General features: G+C 40.5%; 1 protein-coding gene and 2 long non-coding RNA genes across 14 annotated transcripts in view; 1 reads left to right on the top strand and 2 right to left on the bottom strand.

Annotated features, from left to right (window-relative positions):
- The window catches only part of ZNF521 (zinc finger protein 521), a 229847-nt gene that overhangs the window by 21363 nt on the left and 189129 nt on the right, over window positions 1-19355 (bottom strand). For all 12 annotated transcript variants that reach the window (XM_068190406.1, XM_068190412.1, XM_068190419.1 and 9 more), the window contains 2 exons: window positions 7015-7146; window positions 4224-4339 (listed from right to left, as the gene is read on the bottom strand). In XM_068190406.1, coding sequence (XP_068046507.1) covers window positions 4224-4339; window positions 7015-7146 — 248 coding nt within the window. Of the gene's footprint in view, window positions 1-4223; window positions 4340-7014; window positions 7147-19355 lie in introns of those variants that run through there.
- On the top strand, window positions 7214-11482 carry LOC137474176 (uncharacterized). The gene is made up of 2 exons (XR_010999215.1): window positions 7214-8080; window positions 11041-11482. It is a non-coding gene; the product is annotated as an uncharacterized lncRNA (long non-coding RNA).
- On the bottom strand, window positions 14304-14525 carry LOC137474180 (uncharacterized). The gene is made up of 2 exons (XR_010999216.1): window positions 14405-14525; window positions 14304-14359 (listed from the first exon to the last, which is right to left on the bottom strand). It is a non-coding gene; the product is annotated as an uncharacterized lncRNA (long non-coding RNA).

Genomic DNA, 19355 nt, shown 5'->3' with positions numbered 1-19355 from the left:
ACATCCTGCAGGTTTAAAAGTTTTGTGCCTGTTTTTGTGTAAAGAGCATAAATTATTCACAGTCTCCCCTGCTGTTGGGACCTACATGGTACACAGACTCAACTACTGTGGGGGCCTTGGCAACACAATCCTAGATGGAGATAGCTGTGCCACTGCTGCTATGGCTGATGCTATTCCTACACCAACCTCTTTCCCAGCTAGCCCCAGAAGGCCTCCGCCACAAGGAGACAACCCCGGCCCAGGTTAATTAGCAGTTTTCTCTAGCTGACCCCCAAATGAGAGAACATAGTGTTTGAATCCCAGCTCTGCCACTGTCTCCACTAAAGGTCTCAGTCAAACCTTTAGTTCTTGAAATAGCCTAGAGCTTGCTTAGTTCTGCTCCAGCTCAGGTCAAGGGTATTTTAAAGGCTGTTTTAAAATGTTGAGTTTTTGGGAGCATTTTTCAATGCTGACATCTTTGGAAAGTTTAACCCTTAAAGAAGTGAGGAAGAAACTAGAAGAATCGTTTCAACAGTGCTCACCTTGGAACAAGAAAATGGTAAAACTGGAAATCCAAAGAAGGACTCACATTAGGCTACATAAAACTTCCAAAGATTCTTCTACACAACCTCTGTCCTGCTTTGTTTCAGCAGCTTGTACTGGGAGCTAAGAATGTTCTCCTGCTGTTTGAAGTGACATGAGTAACATCTGCTATGAGTGCTTCATTCTTTCTTTCATCCTTTCCCTGGGGAAGGAGCTGTGTATTTTGTTTTGGTAGAGCTCTGTTGCTGTGGGTTGGGATTTTGGGGAAGGTTTAGAAATCTACATACAGGTATATGTTTGTATGAGAGAAGGGAGCCTTTGGCACATGTAGGTGCATCCTGCTCTTAAAAGCCTAAGTTGAGGACATCTGTCATAATACTTAACTGCTGTGGAAGTTTGTTCCATGTTCTCACAGGCCAGTCTGTAAGGAAGTTCTAGCTTCTGAGGAAAAGTCTCCAGCTCTTTGATAGAACTGCTCACAAAGCAGAACTTTGTCAACTACCACATTGTTTCTAAATGGGAAGAACTTCTCAGGTCATCTCTGAGATGTGCTTGACCCAGTCCACCAAGAAAATTAAGGACCGAGTCTTAGAACACAACTGGACAAACATGTAGGAAGGCAGTATAGACAGCAAGAGAGCTGATTGAATATGCTTCTGGTCTCCTTTGCTACTGAGGGCCAGTGCTGCAGATCTCTGTATTAGCTGGAACGTCCTACAGGCTGATGGCTCCATGCCCAGGTATTCTGTGCTGATGGAGTCCAGATGGGAAGCAGCAAGGGCGTGAATCACTGAGGCCAGGTCCCTTTTGAACAGGATGAGAAGCAACTGCTGATCCAATTATTTCTTGCCCTAGTTTTCATGTTCCTAAAGTGGGGACACTTAACTACCCCAGGGGCAACTAATTATTACTCACAAGAAGTTAAGGAAATGTCCTAATTCGCCAAAAAGAGATTTCATTTTTGTATTGGGCAAATTGGTGCTGAGATCATATAATCTTGGCTAGCATCATATTGAAAACTAAATATCATCACTGATAAAACACTGGAAAAAATGTACAATTATTCATCAGTTCTACTGGATATCAGCACCTCCCTGATCCAGCAACATCTGCATAAAACTAAAGTGAATTCATTTATTCACTTTGGGTAACACCCCACAAGGGTACCTCATTGCTCCCTACAAACACTACAATAGGCTGTGTCCCTGGCCAGGTTGGATGGGGCTTTGAGCAACCTGGTCTTGTGGAAGCTGTCCCTGCCTGCCCATGGCAGGGGGTTGGAACTAGATGATATTAAATGTCCCTTCCAACCCAAATCATTCTGATTCTGTGGAATTAATACTAGCGCTGGAAATAGGAAAGAAATGGTTACTCCTTATCAGAGACAAGAGAAGTAAAAACATTAAAGCAAACATCTATGCCTATGTCCAATAAGACTAAGGCAAAAAGGAGCAGGCACTGGAAAGAGCATGTGGGTAGGAAAAAGAAGTCTTAATAGGTACAATTTCCTTTATCATAATTTAATGAAAATTCAATAATAGAATAGTGATAAGTTTCTTTACCTCCTTATCAATTAAAAAATAAGTATTATGGATAATGAATGGAGAACATTGTTTTAGTTATATCCATCCTCTATAGAGATCTGAAAGGTCAGGTGTTCAATTAGAAGATTTTAATCTTTTGGGGGAAATCTAGGCACCCTATAAATGCATCTACCTTTCAGCTTCCTTATTTGTACAAGACTATTTCAGAAAAGCCCTTATTGTGTTAAGCATTGTCTTATTAAAAGCTTTCTATTCTAAAGAATAAAAACTTTTAGGAACACACATTTTCAACTCCATTTCAGAAGTATAAACACATCATATAACCTTTTAAACATGTAAGTACAAAAAATCACAACTTGAAACACTCTTAAAGCATAAACCTCTAACTGTTACAGAAGGTTTCCATTTGCTTCCTCCATATGCAGGTAGTATCCAAAAAGTTTAAAGCTGGTTCTGTAGCTGTTGAGCACAAATGCATTTAAAGGCAGTGTATGGAGGACAAAGGAAGTGTCAAAAGGACCATAAAACAAAGAGCAAATTCCTGTAAAATGTCATTATTTCAACTTGAAGGTTGAGCAATACATAGAAGGTTTGATTTTCAGGACTGGTCATTTGTTATCTGTTCTCACCGGAATGCGGTCCTGTGGGATTGGGTTGCATACTTAGCAAGCATCTGGAGTGAAATAATGAAAACTTCTAAAGGGAGTCCTACTTGATTTTTGTATTGAGAATTGAGATGAACATAGTATGAGGGGATTCTTAGGTCCCTATAGGCTACTCTTTCTGAACAGGAGCCAGAAAATGCTAAGCGAAGAATCACACTGGGCCAAACACCAAATTAAGCATCATTGTAATGCATATATTATCTGTACGCTTGAATTAATTCCCTTTAATTATCAGCTGAACCATACAAGTGGATAGGACTTCCATGCTATTGCATTCTGCCCTGCTCTACTTTGTTCATGTTTCCACCCTACAAACATGGAGCGCTGACCCTACCTTCTAATCTGACATGATCAGCACGTCCTGTGCATGGGAGAAGAACATTAGACGCACATTTAATTTAAAAAGTAAGGAACTGCTCTTGATAGAATAAACATACAGCTATGCTGCAAGCCCCAGCACAAACCAAGGCAATGTGAAAGGACAGAGAAGCATAACCTGGAGAACAGCTGCCAAAGATTCCACTGTTTCAGCTGGTAGATAGCCTGAACAAAGCAGTGCCTCCTAGAATAGGTTTTAAATGAGAGTGGGCTGGAGATCAATGTATTTTCAGCAAAAGCAGACCCTGAAGCTCAGTACCTACTGCTCTGCCTGAGTGCTCTGCTGCCCTTTCACCAGCCTGGGTAGGTAAATGGAGGTAAGAGCAGAAAGCAGTGATCCCAACAAATAAATGCAAATGGCATGATGACACTGCACTTATGAAACATCCTTCTTTCCTTCCTTTTCCTTTTCCTTTTCCTTTTCCTTTTCCTTTTCCTTCCTTTCCCTTTCCTTTCCTTTCCTTTCCCTTCCCTTTCCCTTCCCTTCCCTTCCCTTCCCTTCCCTTCCCTTCCCTTCCCTTCCCTTCCCTTCCCTTCCCTTCCCTTCCCTTCCCTTCCCTTCCCTTCCCTTCCCTTCCCTTCCCTTCCCTTCCCTTCCCTTCCCTTCCCTTCCCTTCCCTTCCCTTCCCTTCCCTTCCCTTCCCTTCCCTTCCCTTCCCTTCCCTTCCCTTCCCTTCCCTTCCCTTCCCTTCCCTTCCCTTCCCTTCCCTTCCCTTCCCTTCCCCTCTCTGCCATCACTACATTCCTACTTCAGTGCGTAGCTTTCCACATTTAAAGACAAAAGAATACGTTTATTTTTCATTTCACTGGTTTACTACATGTTTTATGGCTATCAAGCAGAAAAATAGGATGCCCATTTCTTTCTCCTAGAGAATACCTTGAGCTGCAACAACCTACAGTGCAAGAATCCTGAAATTCAGCTCTGTACCAGGTGGCTTTCTGGCAGCATCTTTTTGAAGCAGCATGGGTTGAATCACCTACAATTTCTCTTGACCTTGTCTAATTCCCATCCTGATGATAAGCAAGTATCAGAGGAGGTCATGGCAAGTACAGCTTTGAACTCAGCTATCAAATACATAATGCTTTTAGAACCCCCAGGTAACAAGTGTGGTACCTGCAGCTCTGTTTGGAAGAAGAACTTCTGTGGACACTGTGTGCAGTCATAGATCTTGTCCTCTTGTCCATGGGCTGAGAAAATATGCTGCTGCAACTTGTTTGCTTGGACAAACACTGAAATATTAGACAAAGAACAAGCTTTTCATTATTTCATATCATAAGTGAAGAGTTTTTTATAAACAATTTCCCAATAAAATTGAGCAATTCCAGGACATACAATTAGGCAAGTGCATTCAGATTTCACCTTACGCTGTTGCTATAATGCATACCAATGAATGTCATTTATCTACAAAGTGTGAGGCTTCTTCTAAAACTAATGAATTGAAACAGATCCCTGGTGTAAGGAAAAAACCCAACAACTGACCAAGAAAGAAAACAAAAGACCCTGTCAGGATAACCAATGAAGACTTCAACTATAAAGTATCTGAAAATGCCATTTCCTGTTCAGAATTATTTCTTCATCCTTACTGCACTTCGATTGAACACACACAAAACTTATTTCCTGGCAACCAACAGGTTTGAAAAGCACAGATGCCAAAGTCCTGTTTTACACTGTGTACCTAAAGTTAAAGCTAACAAATAGCTCTGTATTTAAATGTGTTAATGTTAAAAATTATATCCCACAGCTATACTGGGGCAATGTCTATAAATGTGAAACAGAACTGCAGGTAAATTCTCTTTGGATACTTTAAGATCAACTCTGCCTACACACTGAATGCAAGGGTTTCAATAATATAAACATGTTCAATTTTAATGACTACAAAACAAGGCCCTAAGACTGTGTAACAGTTTACCTAGGAGACATACTATTAATAATTAAATTGTATATGCCAGAGGCAGTGTTTGGGTTGGCAGCACTGACTTCTGATGGATGCCTGGTGCACTGTGACCTAAAAAAGTTTGCATCTACAATATTAATCTGTATAGGCAGGGAAAGGATTTATTAAAGATGCTGGCATTTGACTTTGACTCCACTCCTAATCATTAAAATTATTCTAATTGCAAGGCAACAAAAAACATCAGAATATTGTTCTTCTGAGTCATACATTTTAATCACATTTCTCATTATCCTGGAAAAAAAAAAGATCAGATTCCATTTTCCATATAAAACTTATATTGGTGATTTTTACTTCTTGTTAATATTCTAGCAAGATGTGCTGAAGTAATTTAATGGCATATTGCTAATAAAGCATCACTATTTGTGATTAATGCTCACTGTCTATTTACCCCATCAGCAAAAAGCAAGAAGTATTTCACACAGATTGGAATCGACTTATCTCCATACTCTTTAACAAATTTCACAAGGCTGCTGGCTCAGAAATGGAAGGATTAGTTTTATCAGGCATCTTGGTCACATGGAGAACCCTCAGTGGGTACTCTTTACATATGCAAGTTTTTATGTTGCATTTACAAGACCTCAAACTTGGAAACGGAAGATCCATGACATTACACTGAAAAAAGATCACACCATAACGTGTAAACAATAACCAGGAAAAAAATTGGTAGAATAAATAGTAAAACTAAAAGCTTGAAGGAATGCCTAACTGAAAGAATTATTGAAGACAGACACTTTACAGACAAACTGTTTGTGGTGGTACTACCCATGCTCAGACAAGCTGTGCAGTGAAGAGGAACTATGTATTTTTTTTAATTTTATAACTCATGGAAATGTGTGAAATCTGAACACATAGAGGTAATAATCATCACCAGCCACTGTATCTGAAAGATGAAAAACTCAAATTTAATTTTCCTTGGTAGCACTTGCCTAGGTTTCACTGGGCGTGGAGCTGCCAAACAAAGAGGAGTAAAATGAAGGTATTAAAGGGTCTATTTGCTTATCAATGAAAATCCTTCACTTCCATTAATGGAAAACAGAAACCCTGAATGGCTTCCAGAATTAGCATGCCATTGATGTGTGAATACCCAAAGTGTGTTTTGTCATGTTTGTGATTATCTTTGATTTTCATCTTTTAAAGTAAAATTGGGAATGCAAGCTACATAGCAACACTCATGTTTTAGGTTATCATTTTATGAAATGTTCTATTAGGAAGTCCTTAAAAAAACTCACAACAACTCAGTAGGCATCCTTTTAATGTGTTTTCATTTCCAACAACAGCATTTTTCTGTTCTTCATTATGGCCCAAACACTGCAGTGCTTAGCCCTACTGGGTCAAGTTATTTTCTCACTTGGGTTTTACTACTGAATAACAGCACTGACTCGGGGAGGATTATTCCACACTTGGACTTGTGTCAGGGGAGAGCAGAACTTGACTTGTGGCAAGACAGCATGGTTTGCTTTGTAAAGCACATTACAAGGGTGTTTCTTCTTACCACAAGCCAACAAACACACGCATGTGGGCTTTCTTACCCCATCAGAGGAGAATGCTGCTGCACAGGCTATGCCTGGGAAATTCTGCTCTGAGTTTTATGGGTTTAGATGAAGCATCTGTAGCTTTAAAGCACAAATTTATAGACAGTTTTAACCTTGGCAGGTTTGAAACATGGAAGTAATGAACGTGATACTGTGGAAGGTAACAGACTATCACTTCTGTAATTATAAAAAACTCAAACTTCCGATAGAAGAGCTTAAAATGCACTTCTTACAGATGGATGACTGACCTTCCAAGGAGCTCAGCTTTCTAAACGATTTCTAATCAATATTATTAATGAGCAAAATGTAATGTTCCCTCCTAAAGCTGACCTAAAGCCAGCACACAACACATTTTTTCAGGGAGTTCTGCAAGGTCAAGCTAAGGGCATGACTGGGACAAGCAGTAATGGGCTCCTACCTGTAAAGCACACCGGACATTTGAAGGTGCCCCCCATGCCTTCAAAGCTGTGCTCTATCAGGTGGCACTGAAGTTTGGCAGGAGAGTCGAATGTCTGATTGCAGAGTTTGCATTCATGGTTCAGTCCTTCATCTGCAGGAGAAATCAAAGGAAAATTGAAATTCACCACAGAGCTTACAAAAAGAAAGTCCAACACAATCTGTGAACTGGAGCAGCTTTTTGTTTTCCTAAGCTCAGGAAACTGGATGCCCCTCAGCGCCTACAATTGCTGAAGTGTTCTCTTACCCAGAATGTTTCAGAATATCCAAAGCTTGACTGGGCATTAAAAGCACAAATTTTCCACTTATAATTAGCATTAAGCAGGAATGCAGAGCATTAGTCTTCAGTAGGAAATGATGACTATGACCTGAAACATCATTTCTTAGCAGAGCCACCCAGTCACGACCAAGTACATTTGCAAAACAGCACGTGAGGAATTTAATGCTGATCACACATCATCCTGTCTACCACGGGTAAGAGCTGTGAATGCTGTTTTTGGCACTCTGGCTGAGGTGGAGTTTCTTGTAACCGGTGTGAGAAGGGTGGGTAGTTTATACCCTCACATCACTCCTACTCCACATTCCCAGTCCTGTGGGCATACATGAAACCTTTTGCAAGCTGCAGGATTTCAAACCTCCCTTTCTGACAATCCTGGATTTTTTCCCTATTTATTTGCATTTCGCCTCTGAACAGCCCAGAGAAGTCCCCATGCGCCTTCTGACGCAGCTTTCCCGTCCACGTCCTGTGGCTTTAAAACCCTTCCCGCTCCCCGCCGCTTGTTCCTCTGCTTCCTCCCATTGTCCTCCAAGGCCGGCTGGTGCCTGGCACCAGGTTCCCTTCCTGAGGGTGCTGCAGGATTCATCCACTCTGCCATGAGGGCAGTCAGCGGCTGTCCTACTTAGAAACAGTTGCTAGGTAAGAAGTGGCTTCCAGCCCTGCTGCAGAGGCCTCAATTCCCACAGCACCGCTTAGAAAAGGTCCTTCTGTATGTCACCGGTGTGCTACACGAGTAGCATTGATCTCACAGGTAAATACTGTATCTGATTATTAAAAAACAAGTGGGAATGGAGTGCTTGGTGACTGGCGCAGCTCCCTGCCATTTCTCAGTTGGGAAGGGGCCATTGAGGGGAACGCCCTGCCCATGCTGAACACCTAAATGCCAGGCTGCCAACATCCTGCTGGACACAGCGCTGCCTGCAGTGACGGTGAGTGACCCTGGTGACGGGCATTTGCGAAGAATAGTGGAAGCACCAACAATGTTTTGCATCCCACACGACAATCCTTTCCACTGGTGTAAAGAGAACACTACATGGCTTCTGTGGCTGAGTGGGGGCACATTCCTGACCCAAATGACCCTTAGTGACTTATAAGAATAAAAAACAATGTCAGTGGTAGCCTCTAGTTTTCACTTCTTGTTAGTCCAAAAGCTAAATTTAGCCTTTGCATAAATCATGGCATCTCTAGACAAAGGGGGGGAATTAGTGTGAGCTAAGCCAGGCGGTGCTGGCCATTCTGCAGGTGGGACTACTGAAAGTTACCATTGTGTGGTTTCTATGAGGCGTCAGAGCTCTTCACAATGAAAAGGGACTGATGAAACCCAACAAAGACAAAGGTTTACACAAAATGACAGAGACACAGCAAACTGCAATCTTCCTTTCCTTTTCTACCCAATCCTTCCTGAAAGCAGTTTCCAATGTTCCTGACTACCTCTGTTGCATATAGGTAAAGCCTTATATTATAAGTGCCTTGTTACCCTTGTAAAATCATGGCTCAGGCCTGCTACTTAGGCTAAGCAGAAGGGAACTCTAGGAGAGTGACTCAGCTGGAGTAGGGGTAAAAGGACGTGAGAGATGTGAGAGACGTGAGAGACGTGCTGCGTGACTGCCGCGTGTCCACATCGTGATGTACGGTGATTGGTTGACTTGGGCTTGTTGTGCCTTAAAACTGTGTAAACTGGTAACGGGCTAACTGCTTAAAAAGGCCTGGTTTTTGCAATAAAGGGCCCTCCTTTGCACCTGCCTGGAGATTCTCTGTCATTCAGCATTGCCACATACCTCTACATACTGCAGAGGTTTTAGAGGGTGTGAAATGGAAGGCCTGCTCTGAGTGTTAGCTGAAAAATGTTGGTGGTCCTGGCAATCCCCTGCCCACAGACTGTTGCTGCTGAAGTGCCTGTCTCTGTTACCTACATGAGACAGAAGAACTTGACTCCCAGTCTGCCTGACCAGGCACCAGTTTATAGCTGGATCCATTGAGGACAGCTGTCAACACAAACTCAGGCAAAGGCTCAGGTCAATCTCAGCTGTTTTGACACCATGGCCTCTCTGGAGAGACTGGAATATGGTGGCAACAGAGCACAGGCTGCTGAGGTACGCGTCCCACCCAGCCACATACACTGGTAGTCAGGAACAAAAGCTGATAAAATCCTTTGCAAAAGACTTCCAGGGGAAGGTTAAGGGTGGGTAACACTTTCTCATCTTGTATATGCTAACCACTTCATTAGGAGGGAAAATTTTATTGGATTATCAAGAGTTGCCTGGGATTTGGCATTTTCCACCATCACTGACAAACCCTTCCAGTGTGTTCTGCCTTTGCCACTGCTGAGAGAGGACATGTACAGCCCATGCATGCACCACCAAGGGGAGCATGAAGAAAAAGAACCTGGCAGACTCCAGTCTGTACATCTAAGAGACACAGACACATCCTCCAAGGCAGGTTGTAAGTTGTGTACTTCCAACAGGCAGCAACCCACAGTTGCGGACAAAGCTACAGAACAGCATCCTGAAAAGAGGAGGAGGGCTCAACAAATCTTATATAAATGCCTCTTCTTTCCTGAACTTGCTAATTAGTTATGAGGACTGTACAGACTGACACACAGTATTTCTCCTATATGAATATTTTTGTCATGGTCATTACTGAACAGATAGTTCTGGAGATGATGAAAGCTCCCCAAAATGGGCAGTTAGAAGATAGGAAGCCTGTAAGGTGAAGTTTCTCCATCAACCTGTTTGTGCTGATACACACAATCAAAGCAATTAGGACAAAGGGAGCTCCATCTCAGGATCTTCCACAAGTCAAGGTGAAAATAATCGATGACAATTCTCAAATCACAGAGTTACTGTTGGCAAAGTGTAAATGAACCATGCTAATCATTCTTGAGCATGGGAACACGGAATGGGGAGTTCTTCAAACATTCCAAGGAAGAAAGACTTCCGAAAAAGAAATATCGTTATATGACACTGCAGAAAACAGAGAAGGCTTTTTTTTTGGTCTTTCCATTACCTTAGTTGATGAAGAAAAAAGTAGGAGGAAAGGCATGCACTCCTGATGCCAAAGCAAAACTAATTTTAATTACACAGAAATTGTACTTGTTCAAGAAGAACTGAACCCCATTAAATGTGACCCTTATTGTATTTCCCATATTACTCAGATACAAGGTGACTTCCTGGTCACAAATATCAAAATCACTTTGATTAATCTATGTTGCAAATGTGATTTTCCTAAAGGCTTATAAACAGGGTTTGAAAAATCCCCTCACCCACTTGCCTGGGGCAGATAAAAACCTTCCCCAGGCAAAAGACATCAATTTGTGCAAAATCTAAGTTTCTCTTAAAAATGAAATGCTTTTAGTCTCCAAGTTCTAAAGACCATATTTAAACTAAGACTGCATTTGTATAAGTATCAAAATAATATTTTTCCTAAGTCCCACTGTTTTTACCAATTTTGTGCACATCACCAGCTTTGTTACAAAGGAACAAAGGGCAAGGTTCCAGTCCTTGAATTCAAGAATGTGAGACCAGCCATGATGTAAATTTAAGGAAGACAGCTAAGGGTACAGAACTGGCAGAAGAGTCAGGAGTGCTAGCTTCCATTCCAAACTTCAACACTGACATACTCTTATCAGCTTGGGCATGACAGTGTGGCCTGTATTTCTCAGACTATCCATTTTTAAGAAGAGGTGCTAATTTTTATTTTCTACTTTAACAGGCTGACCTAATTACTATCCCTTAAGACTTTTAATACAACTAAGACAGTGGAGCTGGAGAAGAGTCCAAGACTATCTACCATACTCAGAAGACCCAGAATCACTGTCATCTGCCTTTGAAAAGGCTTAAGATCATTTTTCTTGACACTCAACTTGCCTGGATCACACAGCACTGTGGAAGGATGGGGGAACAAGGCTTTGTCCCTGTTCTCTGCTCTCCACAGACAATTTAAAAGCACAGTCAGCCTTTTATCTCCCACTGGCATGAAAGAACCAGGATGTGGCATATCTTGCAAAGGTGCCAGATGTGGAAAGAGCATGCAAAAGGCTCTGTTTACGCAGTGGCCCCTGTCTAGCTCTCTATGTTTAGCAAACAATTTGATAGGGTGCTATGGAAGTGCAAAATATGATATCATTAATAAATAAAGGGCCAGTGAAATGTCACATTTTCTGTTTTCATGTGGGATAAATCTGAAGTGGAATGGAGTATCAGATACAGTCCAAAGGGCTCTCCTTCCCTGCAGAACAGAGCTGCTGCTCTTTCCTCTTACTCAGGCAGAAAAAAAAAAAAAAAACGCAAAAAAAAAATTTTAAAAAAAGTGCTGAGCAGCTTTAAAAAATTCAATCAAAATAATCTGCTCTTTGGAAAGGTGGCGGCTGACAGTAATTGGAAAATACTGTCTGACTCATTTATTGAAGTGAGATTCAGAGTCAATTGATTTAATAACCATTAGAATATTCTATTAAGGATATAATAGGTTGGCACAGCCCTATTCTTTATTAAGAGTTATAGGTAAGAAATAAGCAATGCTATGGAATTTTAGACAACTGCTGTATGGATTAGACGAAAAATGTGGCTTGGAAAATAGGTGTAAAAGCAGCAAGTATCAGAGGAGGAATAGGAAAGTACATTTCAGTGCAAATGAGTTAGCTGAAGGATAAAAAAGAAATGAACCTTTAATATAAAGCCTGCACTTTTCCAAGTCTAACAGAAAACTACGCACTGCATTCCCTGGTGTGGTACATCGTAAAACAAGTCAGCACGTCCTTCACATTATGGGCCCAACAACGCCATGAGGAAGGCAAGAACAAAGTACCCACTGTACAGCACAGAACTGGTGCTTACTGTTGCCCTTACATGGTTGGGATATGAGCTTGGACATGGTTAAGACCTCGCAAGATGGATGGGAATGGCTTACCCACTGCTTGTAGTCAAATGAGTTTGATGTATGCAGAATTTCTGCATAAATAAATTGCTTTCCATTTGCATTCTATATTCAGATAGTGGGAAAATGTAAACATGAATCAATTCAAAATAAATGCATTTAATATTCATATAAATGTTTAATATTTACACAAATATTAAATGTTTCAATGCAGGCAGGTAGATTTTAATTGAGGTGCAGCCCATTACCTCAGCAACTAACTTGACAACCAGCTATAAAAGCAAATATAATCAGTCTTCGTGCTGAGCATATACTTATATTTGGGGATCTTCTTTGTATTGGCTACCCATGTACTGTGGAGTTACTGAGCAACTTGTACAGCAGGCAGGCAGGATGCTCCCACTTGCACCTGCCCCACAGCCCTCTGGATGACCTGGCTCAATTTGTGTTACAAACTCAAGGCACAACTTGTTTATTTCATGGAAGGCCCTGACATTTCAATATACACTTTAAACAACTGGAACCCTTTAAACAGTATCTAGACTTGTCCTGTGTTTATGCTTCTTGCTCTTCAATAAAAACAAAACTAGAGCAGCTACAAGCAAATGTTCACTGGCTGACTTACATGCAGCTGTTAAGTCAGTAACCACTGGGGGCCCTCTTATATTGTCTGATCAACACTACAGCCATTACCCAGAACCAATTTGTAACAGTTTATAAGTAACTCTTTCTCTTACTCATCCTTGAGATTGTCCAGAAGGGTCCTTGTGCCTTCTACTCTGAATAAATCTATAGGCAAAGGTCCTAGGATGAGGATGCCCTCCTGGTAAATCATCATGAGGCTGGGTCCATGCTCTGAAGCATCTGCTAAGAAGTCATTTAAAATCTGCCCTCCACACACAACACAGGAATGAAATGGCCTGCAGGCCCTGTAATTTTTTTTTTTTTTTTTTTAGGTCTAAAACATGCACAGCTCCCACATTCAATATGTTTTCTTTGTAATTTTTTTACCAAGCAAACCATGCCCCTAAACCAATTTCTCTCTCTTCACATTGTTTTCACTCTTCCCTGAGCTAATTCTGCAACACACATTTATAAGCCAGAGATCTGAGGAGTAAGGAAGCAATGCCATGGATGACAGCTAACCCCTCGGCTACAACATCTCACACGGAAAACAGGGGAAGGACAAAACACCATACAACACTGTAATTTCCAGAGTGTACAGCCATCCATGATTCCTAGCTTATAGTGCTGTGCTTACCTGCATCTTTTAAATTCTACTGGCCACACAACTACACAACCATCAGCCTCCCTGTGGCACTTCAGACAACCTCATTCCTGCTCAAAATTTGGTCTTAGGGTCTACTGTGGCAAGTATGTGCATGACATGCACCTTCACGTGCTAAAGAGCAAATAACAGCTCTTCCAAGCCTGGAAGCTGAAATGGAACAGTACCTGAAGTCTCCAGCACCTGCTTCATAATTTCTCCCTGATAGCACTAATGCTTCTGCCATTATCAATTCCTCAAACATTATCAGAACCCCTCAAATGAGAAACTTGATCCATCACAGCGTTAATTTTTGAAGCTGACATGAAAAGCATGGAAATAGTGATAAAGGGGAGACAGTAAAGGCAAAGCATACAGCTGGCACTTGCAGCAGGAAGAAGTATACAGCTGGAATTTACAGCCATGAGAAGAGAACAACTTGTCATAGAAAAACAGTTTTTGTTTAAGCCCTAACTAATGGTTCAATCCCGGTGAGATAGGATGGAGGACTGGATGGAAAGACAGAAGTTACACCTGTGTTTCTCCTGAACTGTCCAGGGCAAGTCACCACATGTTAGGAAACAGGAGGGCAGGGGAAGAAAATACCCTCCTTCCTCACTCACCCTCTAGGCACAGCTATCCTTCACACCTTCCTTCTTGTGCCACATACTACTGCTTATGCAGATGCCCGCATACTGGTCTGTGTTTATCCTTAATACCACTTTTAACCAAAGTCATGATGTTAGCTGAAGAAACTCAAAACATCAGGCTGCATCCCAAGCAATGTCTTTCCCCTTGCTTTTTTTTCCATTCAGAATGATTTTTAGGCAAGACTCTGCCCATGCCAAGGAAAGTTGGTAGACAAGATCCTATCAACAGTCCTAAACTCTTGAGTCACCAGCAACTGCAGCCTCTCAAGGGGAAGGTAGGGACCAGGTATGACACTGCCTTGAAGGACACTGGCCTTCAGCAGCAGGAAGAGGATGGGAGCTGCACTGTGCTGCTGGGACCAGGCCACGCTGACTCCCAGCAGCACTGAGTAGGAAGCTTTATTCAACAAGCAGGAAATAATTCTTACAGCCTTCTGCAGTGTACTGCTAAAGCTACAGCAAAGGGTGCTGACTGATGGAGTGACAAAGAGAGGGGATCCACCTCCTCAATTAAAGCAAAAGTTCATCTCTCCAGGGACAGATTTTGAAATTAGATCTGCTTAAGGGAAAGCCAGTCTACTGCATCTTTCATTCCACTGTATTTTTGTCTGAAGCAAGGGATGCATTTCACTTCACCAACTGTTCACTTTTTTGCTTGGTTGCACTCACTTTGGCTGCTTGTAAGTGAACTCTTCTTACCACATGTGCCTTGTATGTTCTATTAAAGCCACAAATTGTCTGGCTTCACTGAGGCTGGATGAAAATAAAAGAAGGGCAACTGGCAGGATCTATTTCTTAATAAGTGTCATGTATTCAGATCAAGTAGGAATGATTTAAATACAGCAAGTCCCTTCTCCATCAAACAACAGCATCTTCTGCGCAACTGGCTACCAGGAGAGAGTTCTGGAATTCAGCAACAGTGTTATTCACCAGCTGATGGGACATGCATAATTTGCTACTCCCTGTCTGTAACTGCAGCAGAAAAAGGTATTAAAATTCGTTCAGAAAAAAAATCTGTGTTGCATCACATAGCTACACACATTACAAGGTTGCACTGCATCATTGCAATAAAATCTCATGTGATGGAGCTTATTTTGGAAACAATTTTGCTATGGGATATAAAAAGAAATTTAAACCAGTAGGAATAAGCTGAGTGGTATGAGTTATTTGTAGACAGATGATCCAGCTCAACATTTACCTTTTCAAATAGCACTTAGTGAGCACTGATTAAAAACTTGGTGACTGATCCTCCAAATGCTGGCATAACTAACTTAAGAGAGCAGGCCTCCCATCCTTCTGGACTCCTGCCTAGGCTTTTTGTGGGACAAAATTCTGCTGAGGGGCAAGGTTAAGCCCTCCATCCTCTCAGTACACAGTGAGATACAGATTATTATCTGAATTTTACAGATAAAGAAACCATACCCCAAACCTGCATCCCAAATAGAGAATGAAAACTCTCACTAAATTAGTGGTGGAAGAATCAGACCCTGCTTCATCTGCTAACAATTATGACTGCAGTATTGGAATTAAGGTTGGAATTGAGTCTGGAATCTCTGTCCTCTTCTTTGAGCTAAAAGCCTATTTCCAGAAAAAAAACCTCTTGGACCAAATCTTCTTTAGTAAAGTCAAATTGCAATTTGAATGGCTTAGAGGTTGCCTGAGCTAAGTAGATATTAATTATTTAATCAAACTGTAGGGGAAAAAATAATAAAAGTGTCACATTTATATTCAGAAGAACTAAGCACAGTAAAAACAAATAAAAACTTTTTGGTTTTTTATTAATTCAATTAAAAAAAATTAAATTTCGGTATTTTTGTTCACTGTATAGGCTACAGTTTTCTTTTTCTTGCTTTCTGGTTGGAGAACTACCTTTCTCTATTATTTGTTGCTACATGCCTACTTGTAATGCCCACTCATCTGGGTCTTCTGGAAAACACTGGTCAAAGTACAGGTATATCTACTTTTGAATTTTGCACAAAGAAAATATGAATTTTTAAGGTAGGGGAAGATATTTCATGCTGCATAAAGTAAATGCACACTGTTCTAAATTTAGTGGTACTGGAAAAACGTTTCACGTGGAGACAATCAAAGTGTCAATATTAATTCTACACTACAGTGGACCAGCAGTAGAAATTATGTTTCGCACACAAGTCTCATCAGGTATTTCTTTTGTTCTGAATATACAAAAAGGGTCAGAGTTGCCTTCTTTCTTTTGGCATGAAGCTATTAGATGTTTGGAAGATAAAGTCTCTAAATGCTGAAATGCTGTTTATCTACAAAGAATTGCCTGCTTATTCTTGAAAGATAGGAAAGAAAAAAGAAAAATGGAAAAAAAGAGTATGATAGGATAGGGCTTTCCTGTTATATTGGATAGCTGACTCAAGAACATGAAGAAATAACAGTCTTTTTCATATTTCCTAATATATCAGATAGTACTGATATTTTGTTTTCCAAATCTTAATGCTATTATATCAGTCAAATATTATTTGGCATCTTTTTACATAGGTGAGGGACACTTGGGAATGAGCAGCAATTTCTGTGATTTTGATCCAGCTCTTCAACTCATTTAGGTGTGTATCAACCTTCTGCTTTCTTTCCCCCATCCTCCATTTCCTCATCCCCAGCCCTCAGAAAAAACAGGGAGGAAGAAGAGGTTCAGGCTGTGAAGGCCCTCAGGTCTATGCTGATAACTGGGCAATTAATTAGATTATTTTCATGTGAGCAAACTGCTTTGCCTGTTAGGGGAGCTCTCTTTGTATAGCAATGTATTAAAATTATAAAGCTCAGTTTAAAATAAAGAATGATTTATATTGCTCATCTGATTTAGTTTGCTGTTTTATTTAGGAAAGCATGAGAAAGCTCAAATTTAATTTGAGCTAACCTTTCCCTATGTTTCTCTTTGATTCTTCTTTAAAGCAAGCAAGCAGCTTTGGGCCCACATATCAAAAAAGGACCAGACTTCATTCTAAACCTGCTCCACTCTCCTTCCCCCTTTCTCTGCTGGTACTAAGACTTCACACTGAGCTGAACAAACAGCTTTTAGAATTTTTATATTGAAAGTTCTTCATTTGTGGATAAGAGAATAATGAGGGCCAATTAGTTATTCTTTCTCGATCAGTTACATGTTTGGGGGTTGGCTTTATTTTTCCAAATTCTAAATGCCTCTGTTAACAGATTTCTTCTAACCCTTGATCAAACCTAATTCCTCACTGAAGCAAAGACACCATTTCCCACCATGCTAGCAATTGAGGAGTGGTGCCTAGGAACACAGCTGCTCCTCCAGTGAACTTTGATGTAAGAGAATAGCAAAGTTCTGAACTTCAAAAAATAAGGGAAAAAGAGGAAGAACATCAGAGTAGAAGAAATAGAGAAGAGTTGGCTAAAAAGAGATGTATCAGACAGATAAAGATTGGCTGGGGAAGGAGAACCGATGTAGTAGCAACAATAAACAAAAAAAGGAGATAGACTGAAAAGGCAAATGGAGCTGAAGAAGTGGTGAGCAGAAGCAGGACAAGGGCATGAAACCTGTGTGAAAAGGCACAGCAAAGTCTCAGTTTAACCTTCATTTGAATTTCACTGAAGAAATGCAGAGTAGCACACATATCCAGGTAGAGCTTGAGTAATTTAGTGCAGCTCCTATGGCAATAATGATAGATGTATTTTTACATCCAAATGTCTCAAACCAACAAAGTTACCACTATATAATTAATAAAAATAGACAATTAAAAAGAACAACAGGTTACAAATATCAAGCATCAAACTTGGGGAAAAAATACAGGACCATTATGAGAAAAATAAAAGTATAGGCTGTCAGGTCAGTATATAGCCTCTTCAGATAAAAGTTATAGAGCTGGAGAAATATGTGGCCTGACATTAAATGACTATGAGGTGATTAACATCAGTGAGAAACCAAAAAACCTTGTAAAGCTCTGAGGAAATCTGAAATGTGATATGAAAACCATGCCTGTAACAGCAAGAGATAGGTAGCTGACCACTGTAAGACATTAGCCTTTTACTAAGACATACTCTAATAAATAACTGACAAGACTGCATTTGCTGGCTGAAATATTCTCCAAAAGGCTCACTGAGTTTTCATTGTATGTATCAGTTCATTTAAACAAGAAGAGGTAGGAAAAAACAGAGAAACTCAGGAGGAAAGGGAGGAAGACCCGGTTCAACCCTACATATAATGCTCTGTGTACACGCACAAGGTGTCTAGCAGTCACTGAAACCAAATTTATTTAAGCCATGTGCTGCAGAATGAGTAGAATGGGTTAAAAAGCATGAGATTTAACTCAGTGTATGGCTGGAAGCCTGCACTGAGCAGTTTTGCCTCAGAGGGTTTCTCTGTAACGGGGAAAGTGAGAATTTCAATTTTTTTTAAATGAAGACTGAGATTTTGATGCAGCACTGCCATTTCAGGGGCTCAGGTTGAACAAGAAATACTGAACATTGTGAGACTTGTGATCAAATTGTGAAACTGTGAAACCTAATTTACCCAAATGAAATGGGGGACACAAAATTAATTCAGATAAATGAGGATTTTGAATAAGCAAGGGACTATTTAGTGCTTTTAACACACATCCTGGGACATAACCTCATTACAGATCAGGAGTGTTGTTCTGTGAGTTTGTGTCAGAGTGGAAGTGTCACTGACACAACAAATAAAACCAAAAATATCCTACTCCCTGATCGCTTATTTTGTGTTTCCATACACATGCTACACGAGCCTGAAGAATAATTAACACTGCTGAGAAGAAGCAGCAACAGTGGATGAGTCTCACTACAGCAGACCTCTCATCATAGCAGAAATACAAATGTACTAGTTATCGTAACTGTGTTATGTTAAGTAGACCTTTGCCCCACATTATTGTAAGTTAGAGGAGGGAAAAGGGAAAAGGAAGATGATATCAGCATTCTTGATGATATTTTATTTATCCACACATACTGTTGACACAGTTGAAGAATAAGCAGAAGAATGGAAGGAGACACACAAAACACTTGCAGACACAGATTTTTTTTTTTTTTTTTTTTTTTTTTTTTTTTTTTTTTTTACATTTCGTCAGGGATAAAAAAGTGAAGACAGTGAAGACAGCCATCTCTTTTACAGAGCAATCTCAGGCATTAAAGCCCACGAAAAAAGGAAAAAAAAAATTGAAAGTGTTTCTACCACTATCTTGTAAAGATGCTTATAAAGCTTATAAAGGTGCTATGGACATTTTTGTTGTGGGTAA

This window comes from Anomalospiza imberbis, chromosome 1 (assembly GCF_031753505.1).
Source record: "Anomalospiza imberbis isolate Cuckoo-Finch-1a 21T00152 chromosome 1, ASM3175350v1, whole genome shotgun sequence".
NCBI classification, from domain to species: Eukaryota; Metazoa; Chordata; class Aves; order Passeriformes; family Viduidae; genus Anomalospiza; species Anomalospiza imberbis.
This window is presented reverse-complemented; position numbering and strand designations above follow the sequence as displayed.